The sequence below is a fragment of the Cavia porcellus genome, unplaced genomic scaffold (genome assembly GCF_034190915.1).
Source record: "Cavia porcellus strain 051 isolate PalLab524CR breed Dunkin Hartley unplaced genomic scaffold, mCavPor4.1 scaffold_29, whole genome shotgun sequence".
Classification (NCBI taxonomy): Eukaryota; Metazoa; Chordata; class Mammalia; order Rodentia; family Caviidae; genus Cavia; species Cavia porcellus.
Window position 1 is genome coordinate 2,221,616 of NW_026947512.1, and position 23,712 is coordinate 2,245,327.

Here is a 23,712-nt window from a genome sequence, read left to right on the forward strand (position 1 = left end):
CCTTGCTTTTTATGTTACAATCCTTTGAGGCAAAGAAAATATATTTGTAGGCCAAATATGGCTATGAATTAGAAGTCGTGAGCTTTGCACTAGACATGCTAAAGTCAGTTTGACTCAGCAGAGCTTTTCAGGTGATTAGTAAATTAATTTTATTTGTATTTTAAATATGAAAATGTATACTTCATTCTATTAATACTAAAACATAGCTCACTATCTTCTGTATAAATATTAGATCATCCCACTTTTGGCCTCTATTCAGTCGTTAGCTCTCTCCAACCAGGATACTCCATGGCCACTGCCCCACACACTTAATGCTCTTTTTTTAAAATACCACTGGTTCTTTAAAGCTTGGTTTAAATCTACTCTAGATTTACATGAAACTTCCATGATCCTTTTCAAAGTACTCTACAAGGGCAATGAAAATATATAGTGAAAATTTAAGTTTAAAAATTAATTATAGTAAAAGACACATTGCCATTAATCCCCCTAAAACTTGCCCTTTACTTCAAACATCGCATTGTTTTTGTCACTTTCTGAAATGATTATGGAAGTTCTCCCAAGAACATCTTTATAAGATGTGATGGAAATTATGGTGAATGCTGCTGCTGTGCACCATCCAACAGACAGGCAGCCTCATAAAAAAAGCAAAGCAAAACAAAACCAAACAAAAACATTAAAAATCCATTTTATTCACCAGATCTGGCACCATGTGACTTCTGGTTCTTTCCCAAAGTCAAGATGACTATCCATGTGGCGCAACAAAAGACTTCCAGAAAAAAATTTCCAAAACTGCTTCAAAAAGTACCTAGGGCCACAGGATAAGCCTGTGGAAGTGAGTGGAAGTATTCTGAGGGGGATTAATAGCAACGGTCTTTTATTATAATTAAAATTTTTTTTAAAAATTAAACATGCACTCTATTTTCATCACACTCTGTACATACAAATCATGATAAAAGGTATCCAAAATAAAAGGTTTGCATTGATTTCTATCAGGTCTCCTCACTGCTTTTACTCAGTGGTGTAAGAAGACACCAATCACTTACTACAGGTTCTCACTGTTAAAAAAAGATCAAAGCCTCCAGAACCAACTCTTATGAAGTTTAAATGAGGAGCAGTATGGGGAATATGTGATAGGAAATAGAGAACAGATTTTGTTCAAATGGGTATAGGATCAAGAGGGAAACAGTGATGAGGGAACGGAGAGGGAGGAGAAGAAAAAAGAATTGAGATGTGTTATGTACATGCACCAACTCCCCACAAGGAATGCAATCATTTTATACTGCAAATATGTACTAATGAAAAATAACAACTGAAAAAGAAAAAGAAAGAAGTATGACAGTACTCACCGCCAAACACATCTCCATTCTGGTAGCTCTTGCCTTTCTGGGCTTCCTCTTCATTTTGAACAGTGGCAACATGCTTGGCGGAGGCACAGCCCATAGTCTCATTCGGTCAGCTTCAGCCGGGCTGAACAGCAAATCATCTCTACAGACACGGGGACATTGTTTGCTTCTTTAATCACAAAGAAAATCCACTTTGCTGTTGAGTCAGTCAAGATGTGTGCGCCTGCAAGAAGAGAAAGCTGGATCACAACTGGGAACTTCAGCAAAACCCACAACAGTGGTCTCCTTACAGCTGTATGTGTTGCGAGCTGCAGAGAGCTAGGTAGGGAGCTCCATGTGCCCCACAGCACTGGAGACACAAAAAGGCGCATCCTCACTTGATTCCCACTCAGAATGCAGGATCAGAAGGCACGCCCCCGTATAACACATGGATGAGGGGGAAACTTTCTGAAGAGATACAAAAATTACACATTTATTTACTCGAGCAAATATTTGAGAATTACTTCTTGCAACACAAACAGGCACTGTGCTTACAGGTTTGCTAAATGTTCTGGAATCTCAGGAACCTTTCAAGTAAGCAAAGCACATTCATGTGAGATCCACCCAGTTCAGGGGCTGAGAAAAGTTCTTCTTTCCCATCCTACCCTGCAGGCCAGCTCTTCCAGCCCCTCAAAACTTTCCAGGAGGAGGGAGCCTTCCTCCTTAGACTGAGGAATGGGCTAGTTTATACATTTCTGGGTGGGGTTGAAAGTAATGCAGTATTTCACCTACAGTGACATTGTTTTGGAGGACAAAGGAAGGAGATGGGATGAGCTCTTAAATTTACTTTTGTTTACTTTGTGTTTAGCTAGTGGAATGCTTTAAGGATCAAGTGGAAAATGTAGGAATATTAAGAAATACAAACAAAATAATCATCTATCCCTTGACAGGGCCTTGGTGCTTCCATGAGCTTTTCATAGAGGCAAAAGTATTTATGCATATATCACAAGGAGATTACGCTCAAGTTGATTAGAATAGATTTACCTCTCCCTACCAAACCCAAGATGGCTCGTCAGATTCTCAGTTTGCTCAGTCCAACATACTCATTTTTGTCTTATATTTTCATCATTCTTATACAGTGATTCCATCCACAGACGATGTTTTACAATCTTGTAGATATTTCCTTTGAAATATCGCTTCTATCCATTCCTCTCTCTCCATTCATTCCCCCATAACACAGCTCTTAACCCCTCAAATACAGCCTGACCTTCAGAGGCAAGGAACCAGCAATCCTCTTTAATTTTCATCAACACCTAAATCCACCGTTCCCCACTATGAAAAACTGATGTTTCTCAAGTCTCACATACAATGCTTCCAAAACATAGCTGCAAGCTTTCTCTTTCCATGAGACTGCTGACTCTACACCCTCCTTCTAAGAGCCCAAAGGACATCTGTGCATATAGAAATCTATTGATGTAAATGATAATAGTTCAGCAGAGAGAATTTTTCAAATATGCTTAATCACTCTAATAAATCAAGATACAAAGATAACAATCTTAAATTAAGCCAAGCAAATGCAAACTGCGTAAGTATTGAATATGACTGTAACATATCTGTGTCTATTAAGTTGTCAACAGAAGTACTGTGGCAGTTTGGTGGGAGAAATTTTGCCAAAGCAGAAAGGTTTTTTTTTTCCCTAGTCCAATGATGATGAACCTTTTAAAGCTTTAAACATAACAAATAGCAGGCTATGGCAAGCGTGCCATAGGTTCACTGCCACTGCTATGTTTACATCTTCTTTACGTATTAGGTAAGCTCATGTTAATACATTTCCATTTTTCTATATGAAATCCAGGCCTATGAATGTATGTATGTGTACACACACACACACACACACACACACACACACACACGTACATACTGCTATTACTTGTCAGTAATGTCTTTATAGCAACAGTATTCTTCTTCAATGGTCCACTTGTACTCATGTACAGAGCTCTGGAGGGCAGAGATGCAACATGAAAAAAGAAATGCAGGTAAAATAGCTTAGTACAGTGCCACAAGAGGGGTTTCACAGGGATTTGTAAACAACGAAGAACTCTTAAGAGCAGCCCAAATTATGACTGGGTAGAGCCAGGAATTGAAGAGCAGTAATACTTTTGTAGCGTCTGAGAGCTTGGGTAGCAATTCATGAGGCTGGCAGGAGGGTGGCAACAGGAAGCTGTTGGGACCCGCCTGAGCTGAGGCACTAGAGCGTGGATTGTTTCACAAGGGAGCAGGTGTGTGCTGGGGGGGGGGGGGTCAGGAAGGAGGTCTGGACTGCTAGTGCTTTGTCAAGGGCCGGAGGAAGGCCTGGCTTACTGCCTCTCCCCTCCTTAATACATTATCAAAAGACCCAGGTCTGCACATACTGTGAGAAAAACTTAGCAATTAGAAATCCATTATGTTGACCTAGCCTGGCTTCAGGGATGAAGAAACATCCCTGCAACACAAGACAAGAGGAAGAGAAAGGACTGGGCAGAAGAGGGACAGTCCACCCTGACAGGTGGCTGCTGGGCGCTATTGCTGTTTCAAGTTCCTCCTCTGCATCTCCCCAGAACAGCACCTCCCTTCTTCCTCACCTCCAACACCCTCACAAAGGTCACCCCCGTGGAGTCCCAGCCTGAGTTCCTCTCCCATAAAAAGGAAGTGTGAGAAAACGACCTCACACATAGCCAGGAGAGAGGACCCCGGTGAGAGGGAAACCTTGACTCACCTCCCTGACTGTTGCTACCTCTTCAGAATAAGCAAAGTACAAATAGAGAACAAGAAAAACTAACACGATTGTCAAGGATTTTGAGAATTAAGAGGAAACTTGTATCCTCTTTGGAAGCCCTCCGTGGTGTTCTCTTCCTCATTCCAGTTTGACGTTTGAAATTTCATGTTTCTTGGATACTCTATTACACTATCAAAAAGTACAGCAATCCCCCTCCCTGTCCTTCGGGGTACATTCCAAGACCCCTAGAGGATGTCTGAAACTGCAGACAGTGTAAAACGCCATATAAACTATTTTTCTATATATACATGTCTATGACCAAATGTAATTTATAAATTTGACATGATGAGATTAACAATTAAAAGAATTAAGAACTAAAAATAAAATAGACCATTTATAATAATAAATTGTAATAAGTTAGTGAATGTGCTCTCTTTAAGATAGTCAAATATTAATATTTTTGTTAATTAGATAACTGAAACCATGGAAAGCAAAATTACAGATTCTGAGATTCTGTAAATGTAAGCATTTAAGCTATTAATTATTCTTTGGTAACCCTGAAAAGCATGTTTCGGTGTTTCTTCTACCTCTATATAAAAAATTGCTTGAATTTAAAAAGTTGAAATTATATGAAAATTAAATATATTGCAACAGACTAATAAAAATAAACCATAAGGAATTTTAAAAGGATGTGTCTGTTATCCAGGTATTGGCATGAGAATCAGAGCATCAGGTTATCCTGCAGATTAAATGAGATTTATATCCAATGCCAATGATTGCTTAGGAAGTTTTAACATTTTTTGGCAGAGGGTGAGGGTTTTACTACATTGCCTAGGCTAGCAACAAACTCCCAGGCTTGAGATTTTCTATATTAAGCATCCTGGATAGCTGGAATCACAGGCCTGGATTCCCATGCCCAGTTAATTATATGTTTTAAAAACACTATCACTCATTATCAGGTCTCTCCAAATCTTAAGTAGGTACAGATTTTATCTTTGAAGTACTATGCACTGTATATTTCATAGCAGTAATTACTTTAAGAGCAATATGTTTAAGTTTTACAAGTTTATATAAAATATTTTTTAAAATAATTGAACCATTAAAGGTGATAATTTTCAAGTCATGTCAGGGGCAGGTAGAAGATCTCTGTCTTATAATCATGTTTGTAAAGTTAATAAAGTTTATTATATCATTTAGATCCTGTACGCAGACCCTTGTCCCATCATTCACTTGTTTAATCAATAGATATTTATAGTTTATAGTAGTTAAACTTCTAAGTGGTAGGCTTGTGTTTGATAGGCATTAGATATACAGGGGTAAACAAGACAACGTATGAATGATCCCCACAGCGTATGAACGATCAGAGAGACTGTTATAATGACTAGTTACACAGTAGCGCGGTCCAGTTCCTGCAGGTTAAATATAGGACAACATTTACCCCCTAAGTACGTGGCTTGGGAAAAGGCAGTGCCATGAGAGGCTGGTTTGAGGCCTGATCACAGCTAAAGAAATAGCAATACAACACCATGAATGGCATCTCTTTTGTAGCCTGATGTAACATCAAGGGTTCATTTCTACTGCAAACTCTTTCACTGAACTTCAACTGAAGACCTCAAACTGAACAAATGTACAAAAATGCATGTATCCCCAAAAGACTGCTAGTCATGTGTCCAAAGGGAGTTCCCTTCAGTTTGTACCATTACATAGCATAATTTTTTATTTTTTATTTTCCATTTTTCAAGGACCTTTGCTCAGGTTTCCTCTTCAACCCCTCCACTGTCCACTCAGTTACTCCCTGAAAGCACTTAGACGGTCAGACAAGCACACAGAGACCACAGCCGGAGTCCACTGCAGCATCTTGTTTTCGCATACTGTTATTAACAGCACGCTATTTCTGAAGCTGTAGATCATAGTGCGAACATTAAACTGAAGCATCTCTTTGATGTTTGATAGAAGCTTCTGAAACTATGTCTCACTGAGGAGATTTTCTTAAACTGAACAATCTGTGATAGGATTATCAAGTACCTCTAAAATACAGCGCAATTAATTGCCCATGGCTTTGTGTATAATCCTCTGTGAATGTTTGTATGTCTACATTATCCTGTACCACATAACTAGAAAATGCAACTCATAACACCATGAGCCAACCTAACTGAATGCCATCTTAACGTTTTCCTTTTTTGATAAAACACATGAGAAAATTATAAATTCAATTCAAATTCAAAAAAAGGATTTGAAAAACATGTGGCCATGCATGTGTATTCTTCTTCTCCATGTACCCCGTTTTAAGACTCTAAGCATCAGAGGGAAATTGTTGTTGCAGAGTGCCTCCTTATTACACCCCGGGAGTTTCTCTTCTACACAAGTCCATTACTGATCTATGAATAATACATGTCACACATTATATGCATGAGATATCTTTGTCCTTTTATAAGGAAGAAATATGACAGCTATTTTCTTCTTTACCCTGAGTTTTTCTGTCAGAGCATGGTTTCATCAGAAAACCTACTTCTGATAGGAGACTACTTCTGATCAGAGAAGAGAAAAGAGGTTAAGGGGGAAAGGTCATGGGTTAGTGAGGAAGGATATAAGGGGAGGAGAATGTCTAAGCATGTTATGTACATTTAGGAAAATGCCACATTATTCCACACAATATGCACTAATTTAAAGGAGATTTCTTTATATTTATAGCATAATTTACAATTCAGAATAGCATTTAACTTTCTTGAAAAATCCTGAAGCTACGCATTTCTAATTACACAAGAAATAAAAATGAAAAATGACTTTTAAAAACCTACTTTTATAAAACTGGGAAGCAATAAACTGTATGCTTTTGAGAAAAATCAAAGAAATGTTTAACTTTTTTAAAAAGGCTACAGGAAAATATTTCTATTGACATAATATTATGGGTAATTTAACTTCCCACTAATTAATCAAAGACTCCCTAATTTTGAGTAGAAAAGCCAAAAATATTTTAGATACTTTGCTTCTCAAGAATGGCTCTTCTGAAAATGAATCTAAAAGGATAAATTCCATAAAGAAATAATAAGCCAGAAAGAACACGAATATTCCACATGAGGCTTGGAGAATTGGAGAGAAATCAAATTCTGGTTGCAATGGGTACACAGAGAGCTGTGAGGACAGCAGTTAAGAAAAGGATGTAGCCAAATTATTAATAGATCAAGAGCAAAGTGCCTTTCTATTTCTGATTAAAAAGAGAAAGACAAGGCAACATCTAAAAACTCCTTTCTTTTATTAAACAAAGAGCCAACATCTAAGCTCCATGAAAGAAAAAGAAAAAAATATGTATATGTATATATAACTAATCAGTCTGTTTGCCCAACTGCTCTGCTGTGCTGTAATGAGTGTTAATACAGCAGTTCACTGGGGGGAAGAAGAAAGGAAGCTTAAAAGTGATTTCTAATTTAGAAGCTTTGGTATTCTTGGGCTACTGTTAACACCATTTCACATTTCATTGTGAGTGTTAAAAATAATACATGAAGAGATATCACATTTGGCATGAAGATAATCTGGAAAAGTCAAGCCGTCCTGTTAGCCTGCAATTTCTGGGATCACAGAGCAGACTCGTTTCTCGCCTCACACTCATTTAGTGGCGTGACAACTGACAATATGCTATTAATTCCAAACTACAAGAGTTTTGGCTTCTGTCTTCTAGATTGGAAAACTCACACTTCTGCAAATGATCATTGTAAAGAAGTCTCTCCCAGAGATGTGACAACAGTAAGGAGTCAAGACGGATGCGTTGCTCCTGAATCCTGCAGTGACACATGGAGAGGAAGAGGGACGGTGGCACATGCACAGAACACTGAAGTAGGCACAGCAGTATCAGCCTCTGGTCTGTCATCACACAGAAAACTTGGGACAAATGCTAAGCTTCATGTCTCTGAGCTTCTTTTCTTAACTCTGTGACCTACCTGAACATAAATGTTCAAAAATGATACTAAGGATAAAATGACCTTTATAGAAACACCATGTTATAGCCCAATGTGGCCACCTACACCTGTAATCCCAGCACTCTGGGAGGTTGAAGCAGAAGGATCACAAATTCAAGCCCAGTCTGGGAAGGGCTGGGAACATAGCTCAGTGTGAAGGCCCTGGTTCCCCTCCCTGGTATTAAATAAAAAAGCCATATCACTCAAGTTTTTGTTTTAATACTTACTCAATTAGGATATTCTCATAAGTCTAAGGCCCCCTAAATTTTCTGGAATCCCGATGGAATTTAGAAGTTATTACCAATAATGTTTTGGCCCAAGGATGTTGATTTTAATTGTGTATAAACTAAAAAACAGAACAAAGATTAACTCTGCAATTTCCTCTTATCTATCCTCTGATTATCCTCTTACCACTGTTTCTTGGAGGAAGATTAGGCAGTTTGTGTACAACTTTCCTTAAGAGCTTTTTTCTACTACCCTTTACCTGGAATCTCTATTTTTCCATTAACCATATATAAATCTAACCTCATGCATAGAAAGCAGAGGAGTTAAAAACATCAGCTCCCTATTAAAACACACACCTACAGCAGTGTAGACACATGCAGGGAATTACACAGCTTCCAGATTTGCTCCTCAGTGGTCATAGCCAGAGGCAAATATTGGACCCCAAATTCTCTTTCTTCTTGCATTTCTAAGGTACTGAACATGCAGGGCATGTATATTACGTTATCACTGTGTCAGTAGACAACTTCTATACCATACGCTTTTACAGGAAGACAAGTATGATTGGGCTGTTTCGACAATTAACCATGCTGCTAATTGTCTATGTCACCTGGACGAACCTATGAGATTTCTTTGTCTGTGTCCAAAACATAAATGGCAGCACGTGTTTTCCCTCTTCTTCTTTTTTTGACTGTTTTGAAAATCTAAGTAGATAATGAAGTGCTCTGAAAGGCACATAATGCATGTGAGGCAGTCTTTTTTGTGTGTTATCTGCCATGCTATGTATGCAACATTTCCCATCAAGCCCACAGCTTTTCATGTTTGGTGGCTGGTGGGCCTGGGCAGCTCCTTGAAAGTGACCCTGCTGGCCTAACCTAAAAATTCCCAGACATGTGATGATGATCAGAAGACAGATGGAAAAGAGGAGAGAAAACATATGGAAAAGAGACAGGAATCAAGAAATTACCAGAACATGAAGTATGGATTACTAAAAGGCGTATTTCAGTTTTCACCAAAGCAAATAAATCATGGTCCTTCCAGAATGGTCAAAGAAAAATATCTAGGGTGATCTGTGTATATCTAAGAACAGAAGGGCTCACATCCAATTAGGATTTGCACATTATAGGCATAATACAGTAAAATACAATTCCAATGACTAATATGCAATGCAGAGAAAGAAATGATTGGAGATACTCTTTGTATTCAGGTATTTTAAGTTAATCAAAAAGTGCTGGGGTCAGGGATATAGCTCAGCAGCACAGTGCCTGAGGTCCTGAGTTCAATTCCCAGTACCAAAAAAAACAGTGCTGCCTCAGCCTTATTTTATGCCCCAAGTGATGTAGATGCATCCAGCAAAATGCACTGCTCTTAGCAAAGCCTCAGTGAACAGGTGCTGAGGGCTTGAGGGTGAGGATGGTGAGACGGATGTCACGTTACTTTTTGGCTGCCGATCCTCCTGATACCACAAACCACAGCAGAAGACCATAGGTGAATTATTGTCTCTGAAACCTTAGTTTCTTTTAAGAGACTAGAGGACAAGAAAGAGTTACCAACATTGACTCCTTGTCCAAGGCACTGGTCTGAAAAACATGCATGATGTTTCAGTATCAGAAAGTCTGGCTTCACAGCTTTTGTACAAGTCTAATGTACCCCATATTCTTAATTCAGTTCAGCCCCTAAGTTTACTGATGACAGGCAGCTATAAGCTAACTCACGGCCAGCTGGTAAAATGGCCAGTAGACATGCACAGTTATAGATTATCTGAACCAACCATTAGCAGTCAAGAGGAAAAGAGTTTAAAAACAAATTGCCTGGTTGTATTTTATTTGAGGATCTAATTTGGTACTGATATTTGAATACACACATGTTTAACATGGTCAGAATTAGCATTCCTTTTAATAAAGTAATGTGGCAAAAAATCTGAATCCTACACAATGAAAAGTGTTTCCCTTAAAACTTGAGCACACATATCGCCTACCCTCCAGGATAACCTCGTGCTTCTTTTTCTGTCTCCTTACTACTAAAATAAATGAAATTATTCATGAGAGTCTAGTGCTCCCTCCGGCCTAACCTCTTCCTTCTCCGCCTCCTCCTCCTCCTTCCTCTCTCTCTCGCTCTCTCTCTCTCTCTCTCTCTCTCTCTTTCTCTTTCTTGTGACTCAGTCACCTCCAGATCCCAGTCTTGCTCAGAGGACTGCTTACTGTAAGAAGCATCTCTAGAGGAAAGTCCTAGGTACCCAAAATTCTGCCTTCTAGAACCTTCCAGTTCTGTCTAGAACAGCTGAAGACCCTGGAAGTGCCTTCAAAACTCAGAGAAAGCATACAGATAAAACCTCTTTGTAAGTGAAGGTCTTTGTGCTTTTTCTCACACATGTACATAGACAACAGCATTCTGATGATATAAAGACTATATTCAATATGGTTTTTTTTTGTAATACTGGGGATAGAATCCAGGGGTGCTCTACCACTAAGCTATATCCCTAAGTTACTTTTCTTTGTTTGTTTGTTTAGAGACATGGTGTCACTAAACTGGCAATGCAGTATTAGAATTTAAAATTGCCCTGCTTCAACCTCCTAAAGTGCTGGGATTAAAGAGTTGTGTGGTCTTCAGTAAGTTACCTTCTTCACGGTGACTTGAATCATCACTTATAAAATAGAAAAAAACATCAAGTATTTTAAGACTGGTCGATGTGATGATTCAGGAAAAGTACTTAGGGAAGTTTCTGGCACAGAGTAAACGATCAATATTGTCAGCTATTGCCATTATTATCAGTGTCCTCATGGTGATGAACTTAAATGAGAGGGCAGAGGCAAAAGAGATCGGGAAGAAATGGAAAGTGAGATGAAAAGTTCATGTTGGCAGCTTGGTGGCTTTTAGGAACTGCACCAAAGATAAGCAGGCAGAGAGTACATGGTCAGAAAGTGGGAAACAGCAGTTCTGAAGAGCAGCGCTTGGCCTGAGCGCAGGACCAGCAAAGAGCCCTGAGTTCCTGCTGTGCTGGCATTGAGGCAGTTCCTCTGTGTGGCACATCCCAGGTTCTAAAGCACGGACTGGATGCCTGCAAGGGAAGGGTAGCCCAAGCCTCCTTACAGTTCCCACGGCTGTGTACCCCACACCTTCCTGTTACATGTTTATGTGTCTGTCTCCATCAGGAAGATTTCTACTCTTTATTCTCTCTGGCACAGTGTCAAACATTCGGTGCATTTGCAATAAATACCGAATGGATGAATTCTCTTACAAACTTCACAAACAGAGGTGGGGAGCTTTCAAGACAGGGAGTTCACCTTAGTTCCATGCCCTAGGTAACCTGCATAGGCAGTGACTTTAATATATCACCAGTAGTGAAAGTTTAAAATGTTTATCTGAGCTATTACAAACAATACTCCCTAAGAAAAAAAGAAGAAAGGGTTTTATTATACCATACAATGTAATATTGAACGTTTTTGGCACTTGTATGGTTGACCCTAATTTGCCCTAGAAAATTGTGCTATTTATTTCTTTCCACAATAATATTTTTTGAGAACTTGATTGGTTTTCAACTTCCGTTAGGGACCAGGGATTCCAAATTGATAAGACAGCCAGTACTTGATGTGCATTTCCTCACTTTTAATCAGAATTTAGAGCTGCCCAGCAGCACTTCTAAAACTCCATCCATCTGAAAAATCAAGGTCTTTGTTTTTTTATCTGAAATCTAAATCTTTGATCAGTTTTCCATGACAAAGAACTGTTTAAAGATAATGTCTTCAAAAGGCCAAACAAATTCAAATGATAAATATTATTTTTAGGTAGCACATATCAATGCCTCTTGAATCTACTGAGCTAGTGGAAAAAATACCTCAATTTTCACACTGTACTCAAGCAATGCACAAGACTTTTGGGAACACCACTGATTTTTACAGTGTTTAGCCAAAAAACAAACAAACAAAACCATTCTGTGCAGCCATCTACTAAAAGTATATGAAAAAACAACTACAAGAACAAGGAGAACAAGGCAAAGTCAGCTGGGGACAACCACTCCCTCCTGAGAACATCCAGCTCTCCTGCCCCTGCTCAATTCGCTCAAGCTCTGGACCAAAGAATATTCCTATTATACCTGCGTCATTCTCTGATTTTTAATGGAGTTTCTGAAGGGACAAAACCACACAAGTGAGGGCAAGATGCCCTTCCTTAGCCCCGATACTTATATTCAGCCAGTGAAAAGCTTTTCAAGAACATATAGGGTCACAGGTTTGAAGCTACTATGACCTCATAAATGTTACCAAAAATTGCAGCCTGCTCTAAAATAATTATTTTAAGTCAGCCCAATGTTCCACTTCAAAGCTCTAACATGAGTAGACATGGTGCTCTTTCCTATTTGTCTACAACATGTACTTCAGAGAAAGAAACCAGAGTGACAAGCACAGTAGAACAGGACAACACAGGCAGGTAGTACGTGACAAGGACCGGGATGCATGCATCAGTCACACTCAGTTCTCATCTGAGTTCCTTTTCTTTGTGGTGGTGGTGGTGTGGTATGTTGGAAATTGAACTCAGGGCCCAGCGTTTCTTAGGCATGTGCTGGGCCGCTGGTACAATTCAGGCCCTTCAGTTCTCATCTGAAACATGAAAATTGGAAGTCTTTTCTGAATGGGGCACTAAATGCATGACTTGATGATAAGCTCTGGGCTCAGAACAAGTTATAGCAAAAATAAATCAAGAAGCTGACCACACTCTGTTTTACAAGGTGTTGGCCACAGATATCTCTGTGAGACCTCCAAAGGGGGCCTTCCTAGGGCTGCTACATAGCCGTGTATTACAAAACAGCATATGGAAAATCATGTATTCCTTTATTTGGGTGGATTATTCCACTCCCATCACCTTTATTTCATTACTGGCATTGCTACTCCAGGAACAGGCCTCAGCAAAAATAAAGGATGAAAAGTTTCCAATTCCAAGATTTCCTTGAAAATATAACATTAAAAACATGAACAACTTTTTTTAGGATCTCAATTAAAATTGGTATTTGTAGACCATTTTCTAGATCCAGCCCTGAACCTCTCTTATTCACCAACTTTTTCTATAGCATGCTTTTTTTGTTTCTTTGTTTCTTGCTTGTTTGAAAGAAGAAAAAACTCATATATCATGACCAGTGGCTATCAGAATGATCTATTGGTTTTTAGAGGATCAGACAATGATTAGAATTTTTAGTAAAAAATGTCTCATGAATTCATAATTATCTCTTTAATTTTATGTGACAAAGACATATTAAAACTCTTAATGCACTGATTCTGTTGGGTCCTTCTCTTAGTCTGAAATCTTCCATCACTCCCTAATACCTTTGAGGTAAAAGACTCAGATACTTACATTTTCAACAAGACAGGTCATAAAGCACATCTGCAGTTATAATTCTAAAAGTTGAAGGTCAAGGACATTGACATCTACTACATGTCCCATTGTACAGTTCTGATAATCCACTGCTGCCTCTTCCTACAACTCCAAAATAGTTAGCATCCATCAGATGGTTTTATTGGTTACCCTTCTCCCTGCTGTCTTGCTCACAGTCAGCCAGCACCCCATCTCCATCTCTGTGTATGTTTATATATTTGTAGGAAGAAGACTTTTCACACCTTCCCTTAATATCCCATCCTCAATTTTCTTTTGTCTAAACTCTCAGTCAATTATATGGTGTTTTCTAAGTCTCTCTCTCTCTCTCTAGATATTGTGAGAGTAGAAGTACTGTAAGAACAAGACATTCTCCTGTATATTTGTCCCCAGCTATGTTGGGAGCCCTTGCTAGGCAGAGACCAAGAACCCCCCAAATTGTCTTCAGAACAGCACATAGCAGGCTATCTTTGTCTCTCCACCTCTGCACCTGCTGCCCTCCACCCCACATTGTTCACCTTTGCCTGGTTAACTCCTGGTGTACATAAGTGTCCTTTCCAAAAGGTCTCGGTCCCCTTCCTGGCCATCATCAGCATCATGCAAGATATTAATTCCAAATTATCTGTCTCTCATTTCGACAAGTCTAACTTTAATTCCTTGAGAAACATGGTCTATTTCTTTTTCCCTGTTGACCTCAGCATCAACAGGGTTCAGCTTAGAATGTGTATTCAATAAAAATATAATAAGTGAATGTCTGCAGAAGAAAGTTTAAATTCCTTATAGAACTCAAGGCTTTCCATCTACAGTCACACTTAACTTTCTACAGGCACCCTGCTCCTGTCAGTCTACTCTCTAGCTAATAACCACTCTGTTCTTAGTCCTTCCCTTAAACAGTATGTGTTTCTCATTTAATCTCTGCTCCTAATCAAATTTTATCCCTCCTTCAAGGTCCAGAACAAGTCTCATCTAGGAAATACTGCTCCAGGGCACAGATATGCTCCTTCCCTAAAATCAACAGCATGTGTCTTCAGTGCCAATTCATCACCTATTCATGTTGCTACAAGTCAGCAGGTATCTTTCTATCTCAGTCTAACTTGCCCAAGTGGAGTCCCCTCCCTCTGAAGTTAACATTTACTTCTCATTTAGGAAGTTAATTACATGCATACCCTTGGGGCATTTTCTATACCCATGTCTTATGCTATTAACTTCTGTGCATTTTTGCCTTCTATTCTAATTTATTTATAAAGTTTTGAAGGCAAGTTGTGATTTCAATGCTTCTGAACGTCTGCAATTCCTTGCCCAAAGTAAGAAGTTAATAAATATTTGTTACTTGACATGCTGGCTAAAAAGCAAAAGTGTGCAGGATAAAAGAACTATGAAAATTATTTAAAAATAATTATCAAAAGTGTAGATGAGTATCTTTAATTGTTAGTGGCTGCTTTAAAAGGTCAAATGTTGGTGGTATAATTATACCACAATTTTGTGAAATTACTCTTGGAATAAAGGTTATTTTAAAATAGAAACTTCTGCCCATATGATAAAAATGAAGAGGAAAAAAGGTTTTTTAGTAAAAATTTTACTAAAAAAAAAAAAAAAAGAAAAAGAAATAGAAAAAAAACCAAGCCTATGTCCAAAACTGACACCCCTCCCATTCTATCTCTAAGACTAGGAGCAGAATCCGGAACTCTCTCAGCTTCCTTTCATTACAAGATCTGGTTTATGATTGAGGTCATGGTTCTACAAAGTCTTACCCAACAAACACAATAATTCTTCCCATGTTGCTTGGGTGGAGGGGAATCAGTCTCTTTCACCTGGCTTGTCATAAATATTTGCTTATAATTGTTTTTTTGAGGTACTGTGTCCAACCAGTTTTATTTATTGTATATCTCACCATCTTACAGAATAATAAGCAGCTGCTTTCAACCACTAAAATTTTTAAAAATAGATGATATATTTAAGGTCCAGTAGTCCAAGGTTTAGTAACTTAGCAAATGGTCTCTTAGATCTCTTATCTAGTGCTCTCAACTGTCCAACATTGATACAGCTTGTAAGAAATTGGCCTGCAAACCCAGTGCTCAGGTCATGCTTGGCTAATGATAAAATGATACTGGCCAACAATGAAAAGATTTTTTAAAAAACCCACAGGAGTCTTGTTATTGGCCTCCAAAACCTTGAGTGCCAAGGATATAAATAGGAAGTATACATTTACATTACTTGGGGCCATAGGCCATGAAGTTATCAACTAGGCTTTTATATCAGAAAATGCAAATTAACAGGTATAGATAGTGTGATTAATAACTGGTGGTCAACTTGTAATACCCAGCTGAAGTGAATCAGTATGGTGCCTGGTGTGGAGGGCCACCAGAAGATTACTGTCAAATAAAAGGAGAATTGGAGAGGAAGCGATGGTGCTGTTAGTTCTCCTGGAGAAGCTCATCATTCTGCCTTTCCTGATATGAACTCAGCCTGTTCTCATCCTTAAAGGAGCTCAGCACCTTCCTGCTGAGAAGGCTGCAGTTGACTTTGGGGGAGCTCAGGTCCTTACTTTGAGCACTGCTTCCTGGCTGTGGTGGGGAAGATGTGTACTGTCCAATCTGCTGGAGAAGCTTGTGGTGCTGGCTTCCTAATATGGAGGAGCTCAGGCGCTGTCACTGAGGATGGCTCTGATACTTTTCTGGGAGCTCTGATCCTTACTTTCAGCGTCACTTCCTGGCTCCAGTGTAGAACCCTCAGCCTACTGGCACAGACCCCTCATTCTGCTGGCATAGACTTTCTAGCTCCCACCACTGACCTTCGGGCTTTCCCAGCACATATCCGTGAAACAGACTTACATGAGACATTGTTGTGGGCTCTAGGCCTCCAGTTGGATCATGGGGGACATTGTCATGGACTCTAGATCTTTAGCAGGACTTCTGCAGCACACTGTCATGGACTCTAGGTCTTTAGCAGGACTTGTTATGGGATCCTGGCCCTCAGTTGGATTCTTTGGGTTACTAGTGTATTGATAGATTTCCTGTACTCTTTTGTATTTATTTTACTCTTTGGGTGACTATTATAAAATAATTTTATAAATTATGTGTCCTGTATTGAATTGTTTCCCTTGCAAACTCTAACTACAACAACAGATATTCATAATCCTCTAACAACCAACATCTCACATATTTTATATATTGGGTATCTGTAGGCTGGATATATGTTTATGATAGAAATGAACAACTGTGCTGCATTATTAGCTACATTCTGCCAGATAAAGAAGATACAAAGGAAAAAAATTTATTTTTGCTTTAATCGGTTAATGAAAGTTGAATCCTATGACCAAGACATAGTTCAAGAAATAAAATCCCATATCTTCTCTGTTGCTTGGTTTAGTTTATCAGCTCATCCATTTCACTTTAATGGACTTTGCTTTTTAATGAGCATTTGTAGTTAAAGATCTTGTCTTCCCTGTCTAGTAACGAAGGTCATAATATAGGAAGCAGCATAATAATGTTTTTAAAAATCAACTATTCCTGCAGTAGCAAAAATAAATTAAATGTGGGAGGCTGCTTATTTGTATGTCAAAGAGAAAGTAAAATTCTCTACAGGGTGATATGATCATTTGTTTTCCCCAACGAAGCAAGCAAACAGGAATAAACTAGAAGCCTACCCTTCATCATTCATAGTGTAATGAGTTCTTGCTAGATTAACCATTCTCCTTCCCTTTTATATTCACTCAAAAAAAAAAAAAAACCCAGATGTACAATGACATCAGCAAAACAGCTAAAGATCATTAATTTGCAAGACAGGAAAAGCAGCAGCCAGACTTGCATCCTTTTTAAATTAGCTTCCTCCTGTGTCTCCTGGCTGGTGGCTCTGCTTCTTTGGTGCAGGAAAGGGGCTTGCTGGTAAAATAGGTCTTTAGTAGAAGGTAGCATTGATCAGGAGCAGTTTTCTGGATAGCAGTTCTTAGAATACGGGAACCAAAACTCCCAAGGCTCTTCAGACCAGGTACCACCTATGTGTTATGCTAAAAGCCAGAAATCTTGGACCTGGAATTTTGTGGCACTTCCTTATCACTTCAACTTGTCCATTATCCAAAGCTGAACACAACAATGTTCTGTCAACAACCAGTGACAATGTGCAGGGCATTGAGGAGCTTTGTTCACTTGCATCAAAACAGTCCAGTAGATGAAGTAGGCCATCAGCCAGGTATGGTGGCACAAACCTGTAATCTTGGAACTCTGGGATGCTGAGGCCAGAGGATCGCAGGTCCAAGCCCAGTATGGACAACTTGGTGACTTACTGAGATCCTGTCTCAAAACAAAAATTAAAACAAGACAGGGAATGTATCTCAGTGTGAAAGCCCTGGGTTCAATCCTCATAACCGATGAATAAAAGAGAAGAAAAAAAGACTAAGCCACCACACTGCAAACAACAAACAAGCCAGCACAAGCCTACTGCCTGAGAGCACTGAGCTCCTAAACCAGAGTCACAGTCACTCGTCACAGGAGTGAAGTGCTGATATTAACATCGTGGCCTCTGGCAGTGTTGCTGAGTGTTAAGGTGGTGGCAGACCAGCAAACCTCAACATTTTCTCCATGGTTAAAAACGAGAAAGGACACCTGTAGTTGATCTTAAACAGCAATGCAGAACTACAGAATTTTAAGCACTGGGGCTATCAGTTACAAAATCAATTCATGTATATATGCCCTGCTGCCATTTCCAGAGCCTTTCATAGCCACTGGTTCAGTCACTGTGTCGGAGCCTTAGCTAGGCGACTTAGAAGACATTGACAGGATGATGCCAGATGCCAATAAAATTAAACAAGGTCTAGGGGTTCCCTAATGAGGCAAATAAGTGCCACCATTAGAAAAGGGCTCATCTTTCCATTTTTAACTCTTCTGCTTCAGAGTACTAGAGTTTAAAATAAAATACTGAAGCACATTCAACAGCATTTACACCATAACTTCTACCTTATTTGGCACATCTGCAAACTGATTTCTTTTTTCTTTTGGTGGAGGTCCTGGGGATCAAACCCAGATTCTCACAAGCCCTCTACTAACTGAGTTGGACTTCCAACCCCATGGCAACTACATTTCTATTGAGTGTCTGTTGAAACCGTATATTATTTTTGGTGTAAACATCTACTCAGGGAGTTTGACTTTTCTGACAACGGTAGCAGCTGCTTACAGTGCCAGGACAAATGTTTGGAGTTCAGTGATTTTTTCTTCGACCTCTTGTTAGTCCCCACCTCCTTAAACTATTTTAATCATCACCCATCACCTGCCATCAAGATTTTAAATTAAAAATGTGGCCAAATGTCTACAGGAAAGCAGTAAAGACTTCCAACCCACCTCAAAGGAGATGTTTTCCTTCCAAGGCACTGGCTGGCTCTGCTCCCCTAGGTGGGAAGGGGCCTGCAGTGTGCCAGTGCAGGAAAGTCTGGAGGATGACAAAAAGAGCAGGGGAGAAACAAAGCAAAGGAAATAGTGGGTGAAGCAGCTGTGGGAGGCTTAGGAAACTGGAAACAGTCAGACAGAAAATGAGAGAAATGAAGATGGAAGAGAAGTGAACGGATGCTCAAGGCTTTTTAGATGCTTTCTCTCTCTGCCAGGTCAGCTGGACCTCTCAGCTCAGCTCCAAGCAGCACGTTTCTAGGAAGCCCTTGGGATCTTGCCCTCTCAGGATGATAACACCCCTTTTATTTTGTTTTGTTTTGTTTGGGGAAACTTTCTGCCCTTTTATGTGTCTGTCACCCCATTCAGACCTTTAGGGACACAAGCAAGGATTCTCTTCCTTAGTTTTTAAACAACTGACCTCCCACTCCTAGTTCTGGGACTGATGATGCACAGGGCCAAGTAACGGATGAGCCTTTAAAAAAATGCAGATGAGTTAATAAATATACTGACCATAACAATCCTGGGGCAGCTGGGGGATCTTAAGTCAATACATGGTACAAAAAACAGTAATAAATATGTTTGATAAGAAATTTGGGTAATTGTTCAGTTACCAGGAAATAAGGAAAGCAGCATGTTGTTTCCATATTACTCAAGGCCAGTTCTACATCAAATCTTTATCAGTGCAAATGCAGCAGTTCACACTCTTTGTTCTAAAAGTGTTAAGACAAAACTTAAAACAGAGTCAGATTTGGCTGGTGGTATAGCTCAGTGGTACTGCATTTGCTGAGAATGCATCAGACACCAGATGTCATGCCCAGCACCCCATATACAAAGAAAGTCTGGCTTATCTGCTGCCCTCTCCATAAACAACTTATAATTTGAAAAATACAAAATAGTTTTTTAAAGCTCTTTGGACGTCAGGCTATTTAGTAAGTAAATTATTCCCACTTTTAATACACATTTTAATCACTCTTCCAATAAAGAGGGCAGTTCTGAGCTGACACAAAAAGCCAAGGACCATGGAAAAATTCCTATAACTGTCAATGTCCCCAAGAAGAAATCAAAATACAGAAACAAAGGGGCATCATAACAAACAGCATGGTATGAAATGCATAGAAGGCAGTTTAAAATACTTAAATATAATTACCACCCCAATGTTGTTTTAAGAAATACATTATATTCAAGAAATGGGACAACCTTTTAGAGAATTAAGTCTGTAATACAGAAACTTAATAAACATTTGATTATTATTCATATCTAGTCATTTAAATTTATTACAAAATCAGTTATGCAATCATTAATTATTCTTTTTGAAGTTCCATTATTCTATTAAAACTGCATTTTCTGACACTAACTTTAATGCCCTTATGCTGCTAAATTTAATTCTTCTAAAGTTCTTTGTATGGCATATATTTATAAATGAATTAAAATTTTATTTATTATGAGGAAATTTCCAAATCTTTTGTGATACCAGGTAACAAGCCAAACTGCTGTAAGGGTTGGTGCAAGTAAACGAAGATGGTAAGCTGAAATACCTTTGGAATTGTTTCGAATTCTATTAGAGTGAAAACCATATCCATTTTCTATTCAGAATCATGTCCAGGAAGGACAGGGTCCTTTATTGCTTCCAATAGTCTGGATCTTTGAGTATGTGTGCAAACTCTTTTAAAGATGATTCCTCTTCTCTGTTTGCCCAGAGGACCCAGCACAGATGAATGAACAACTATTAGATTGTGACAAACCTTACTTGCCTACCTACCTTCTACTTGGAACTCTGGAGGATGGACAAAAGGGCAAACATCTTTGGAGAAATCTTTATACAATAAAACAGAACTAATTTCCCCCATGAGGCCAGCAGTCAGCTTCTCAAATACCTGGTCCCCAAACAAAGCTGAGTGGAAGCGAGACTGGGGCCACCCGGCCATGCACTCCCCACTCTTATACAGAACACGGAACACCACGTGTTCAGGCTAGAACTGGGCCATGCAAAGAACCTAAGCATTGAGGTCAAGAGGAATGCAGTAAAACCAGTCTCTGCTACTTACCAGCTATGAGTCTCAGGAAAAATGAGTTAACTTCATTAATCCTCAGTTTCCTTCCTATACAATGGGTATAACATTATCTTATAGGTTCATTATGAGGATTTGAAGCAATATCTGTAAAAGCAATCACTAAGATGGTAAGCACCTCAGTAGGTACTTAATAGAAAACAGCTATCTTTTAAAATAAGTACATATCAGGAATTACACAGGTCTTTAAGTGATAAAATAGTTATTATTGCCCAGGTGAACTTTACATGAAGTATCACCTCCATAAACACACGTCAGGAAACTCAAAAATGACACAATCTCTTTCTCTTTATCTCTTTATAGCCCATAACAAATCAGATCGAGGAAAGAGAATGGGGAAGTAAACAAGCTGACATCTGGCATAATACCAACCAAAGATACACTGAAGACTCATGAACAGATGCAAGAGTTCAGAACAGCCTGGGCCACACAACACAGGGACAACAGCTTTCAATGACAGAGCCCCAAAACTCATGATCGTATGGATGACAACAAGATGTAGCTGATTGATTCTTCTCAAGAAGGCAAGAGAAGTAGTATCTGTGTAAGGTTAGCCAGAACTCCCTCCAGCTGGAACCCACATCCCCTCCCTTTAGGTCACCATAGCATTTTGCTTGTTTCCCCACCCAATACCTCAGCACAGCCTGTCTGGTGTTGTTCAACACATCAGGAGAGCATAAGCTACTAGAAAGCAGGGTAACACTGTTCTTCATCTTTGCCCAGTATCTGCTGAGCTTACCAATTTTCCTTTCAAGATGACAGATGAAAGTCTAGTCACTTCTATGACCCCAGTAAGTTTTTTCCTTTAAATAAGAACTTAGGATCTTTCCAGTATTTTCAGTTTATAGCTTACAGGTAACACCATCTTATGAAGCATTTATTTACAACATTAAAGCACTGAGACAATTACAGGTCAAGAGATACAGTCAAATCAAATAACCACCATCACCTTCTCCAGAAGTTTGCTGCTGGTATGATTTTCGATTTGCTTTGATATTCTCTTTCTCCAAATACTCAACATCTTCATTACTTATTTCTGGTCCATGTTTGTTACTGCTGTGAGCCAGCACTATCTAAGCACCCTTGGACACAGACAAATGTACACATGAAAGATTTTTGGTTTTGTTGGAGTGACAAAGTTACAAGATGTGCCTGGATGGAATCAGGAAAGACTGTGCAGAGAAGGTAGGGCTTGGGGTGAAGCTTGAAGAATTTTAACATTAAAAAAATCAGGTTTGGGATGTGTATAACTGCAACTGTTCCTAAAGAGGAAGAGTGGAATTTCTTTACAGTAAAAGAGTGAAAATATCAAAATCATCTTGAAGGTCATCAAGCTTTTAACTAGGAAGTAAGCTTTTTATATTGTCTTTAAACTGTTAAGGATAATAATGATATAATCTCATTTGGTTAATTAAAAATTAGGTTAAAGTTAAGCATGAAGCACTGAAAACCGATCCAACATCAACATGACCCCCCCAAGCAGACAAGAACCAGGTTTCAGTATATGTATTTGTCTTACTTTGCTTGTTGCTGAGACACAATACCAAACACCCACAAGCTAAGGGAGGAAAGGCTTATTAACTCAGAGTTTGTAAAAATTTCAGTTCAAGGCAGGATGGCAGGGCATACAGGCATACAGAGGAGAAAAAGTTCATGCAGGGCAGAAGCAGCAAAACAAGCACGGGACTGATGACGGCACTTTCTACCCTTTATACCTCGTTCTGGCTACTCAAGGCAGGTAGCACTCACATCCTGTACCCTAGCACCCTTGATCCTCACATTGCCCCATGAATCAATTCCAGCACCACACGTTCTGGAGACATCTAGACACAAGCCGTAACAGTATTCTTCCCCTCTACCCAGAGACTTTTGTAGCTTCTTGCTGTATTCCCGAAGACTACTAAAAAACTGATTATGAAAACTAGGAATGAATAGACAGTACCCACAACATCTCAAAGTCTAAGTGCCACATTTCATCCATCCATGACCTCACTCAACAGAAACTTACTGATTCATTCAAGGACCATTATGTGCCAGTATTCCAGATGCTGGAGATAATGATGGGAAGAGACATAAAGTTTTAAATGGTAATTTGAAAGAGTTTCACACTAAATATTAATATTAGCAATCCCAGAAACATAACCATTTGTGGCAGTGTATTGTTGCTATCCCCAAAGGGGAAATCATTGCTGGGCCAACAAAACAACTGTGTGTAAGAGAATGTACAAAAGGGGAGTTCTTGATTTGAGAGTGGGAGAAGTCGTATGGCTGGTTCTGAAGACTTTGTGTCTCAAAATATGATTTGATGACCCAGAGGATTGTGACACCTCTGGGTAGCAGAACTGTGGATACTCAGTCTCACCCTAGTGTCCAGAACCTACAATCCCTTCAAGATCTCTGGTCATTCTTATGCACATGGAAGTTTCAGGAGTGTTGTTTTAATAGGTTTTATTTACAAGTTTAATTGCTAAATCTCTCATGTAGCAATTGACAAGAAGACTAGAGCTCTTTCTCACTTGAGAGACACAGGCATTGAGGACTTGAAGTGAAACAGCCATGGAACACTGGTGTGCAAGTTCATATCTGAGAGCAAGTATAATTATGCCAATCCTAAATGATTCAAAGTGTTTGAACAGAATTGGTTCTCATTAA

General features: G+C 39.2%; 1 protein-coding gene across 1 annotated transcript in view; it reads right to left on the reverse strand.

Annotated features, from left to right (window-relative positions):
• CUNH1orf21 (chromosome unknown C1orf21 homolog) overlaps nucleotides 1–23,712 on the reverse strand; it is a 220,465-nt gene that overhangs the window by 137,780 nt on the left and 58,973 nt on the right. Inside the window, exon 2 of the mRNA XM_003474917.5 lies at nucleotides 1,347–1,566. Within this exon, the coding sequence (XP_003474965.2) occupies nucleotides 1,347–1,440 (94 nt within the window). The 5' untranslated portion in view covers nucleotides 1,441–1,566. The remainder of the gene's footprint in view (nucleotides 1–1,346; nucleotides 1,567–23,712) is intronic.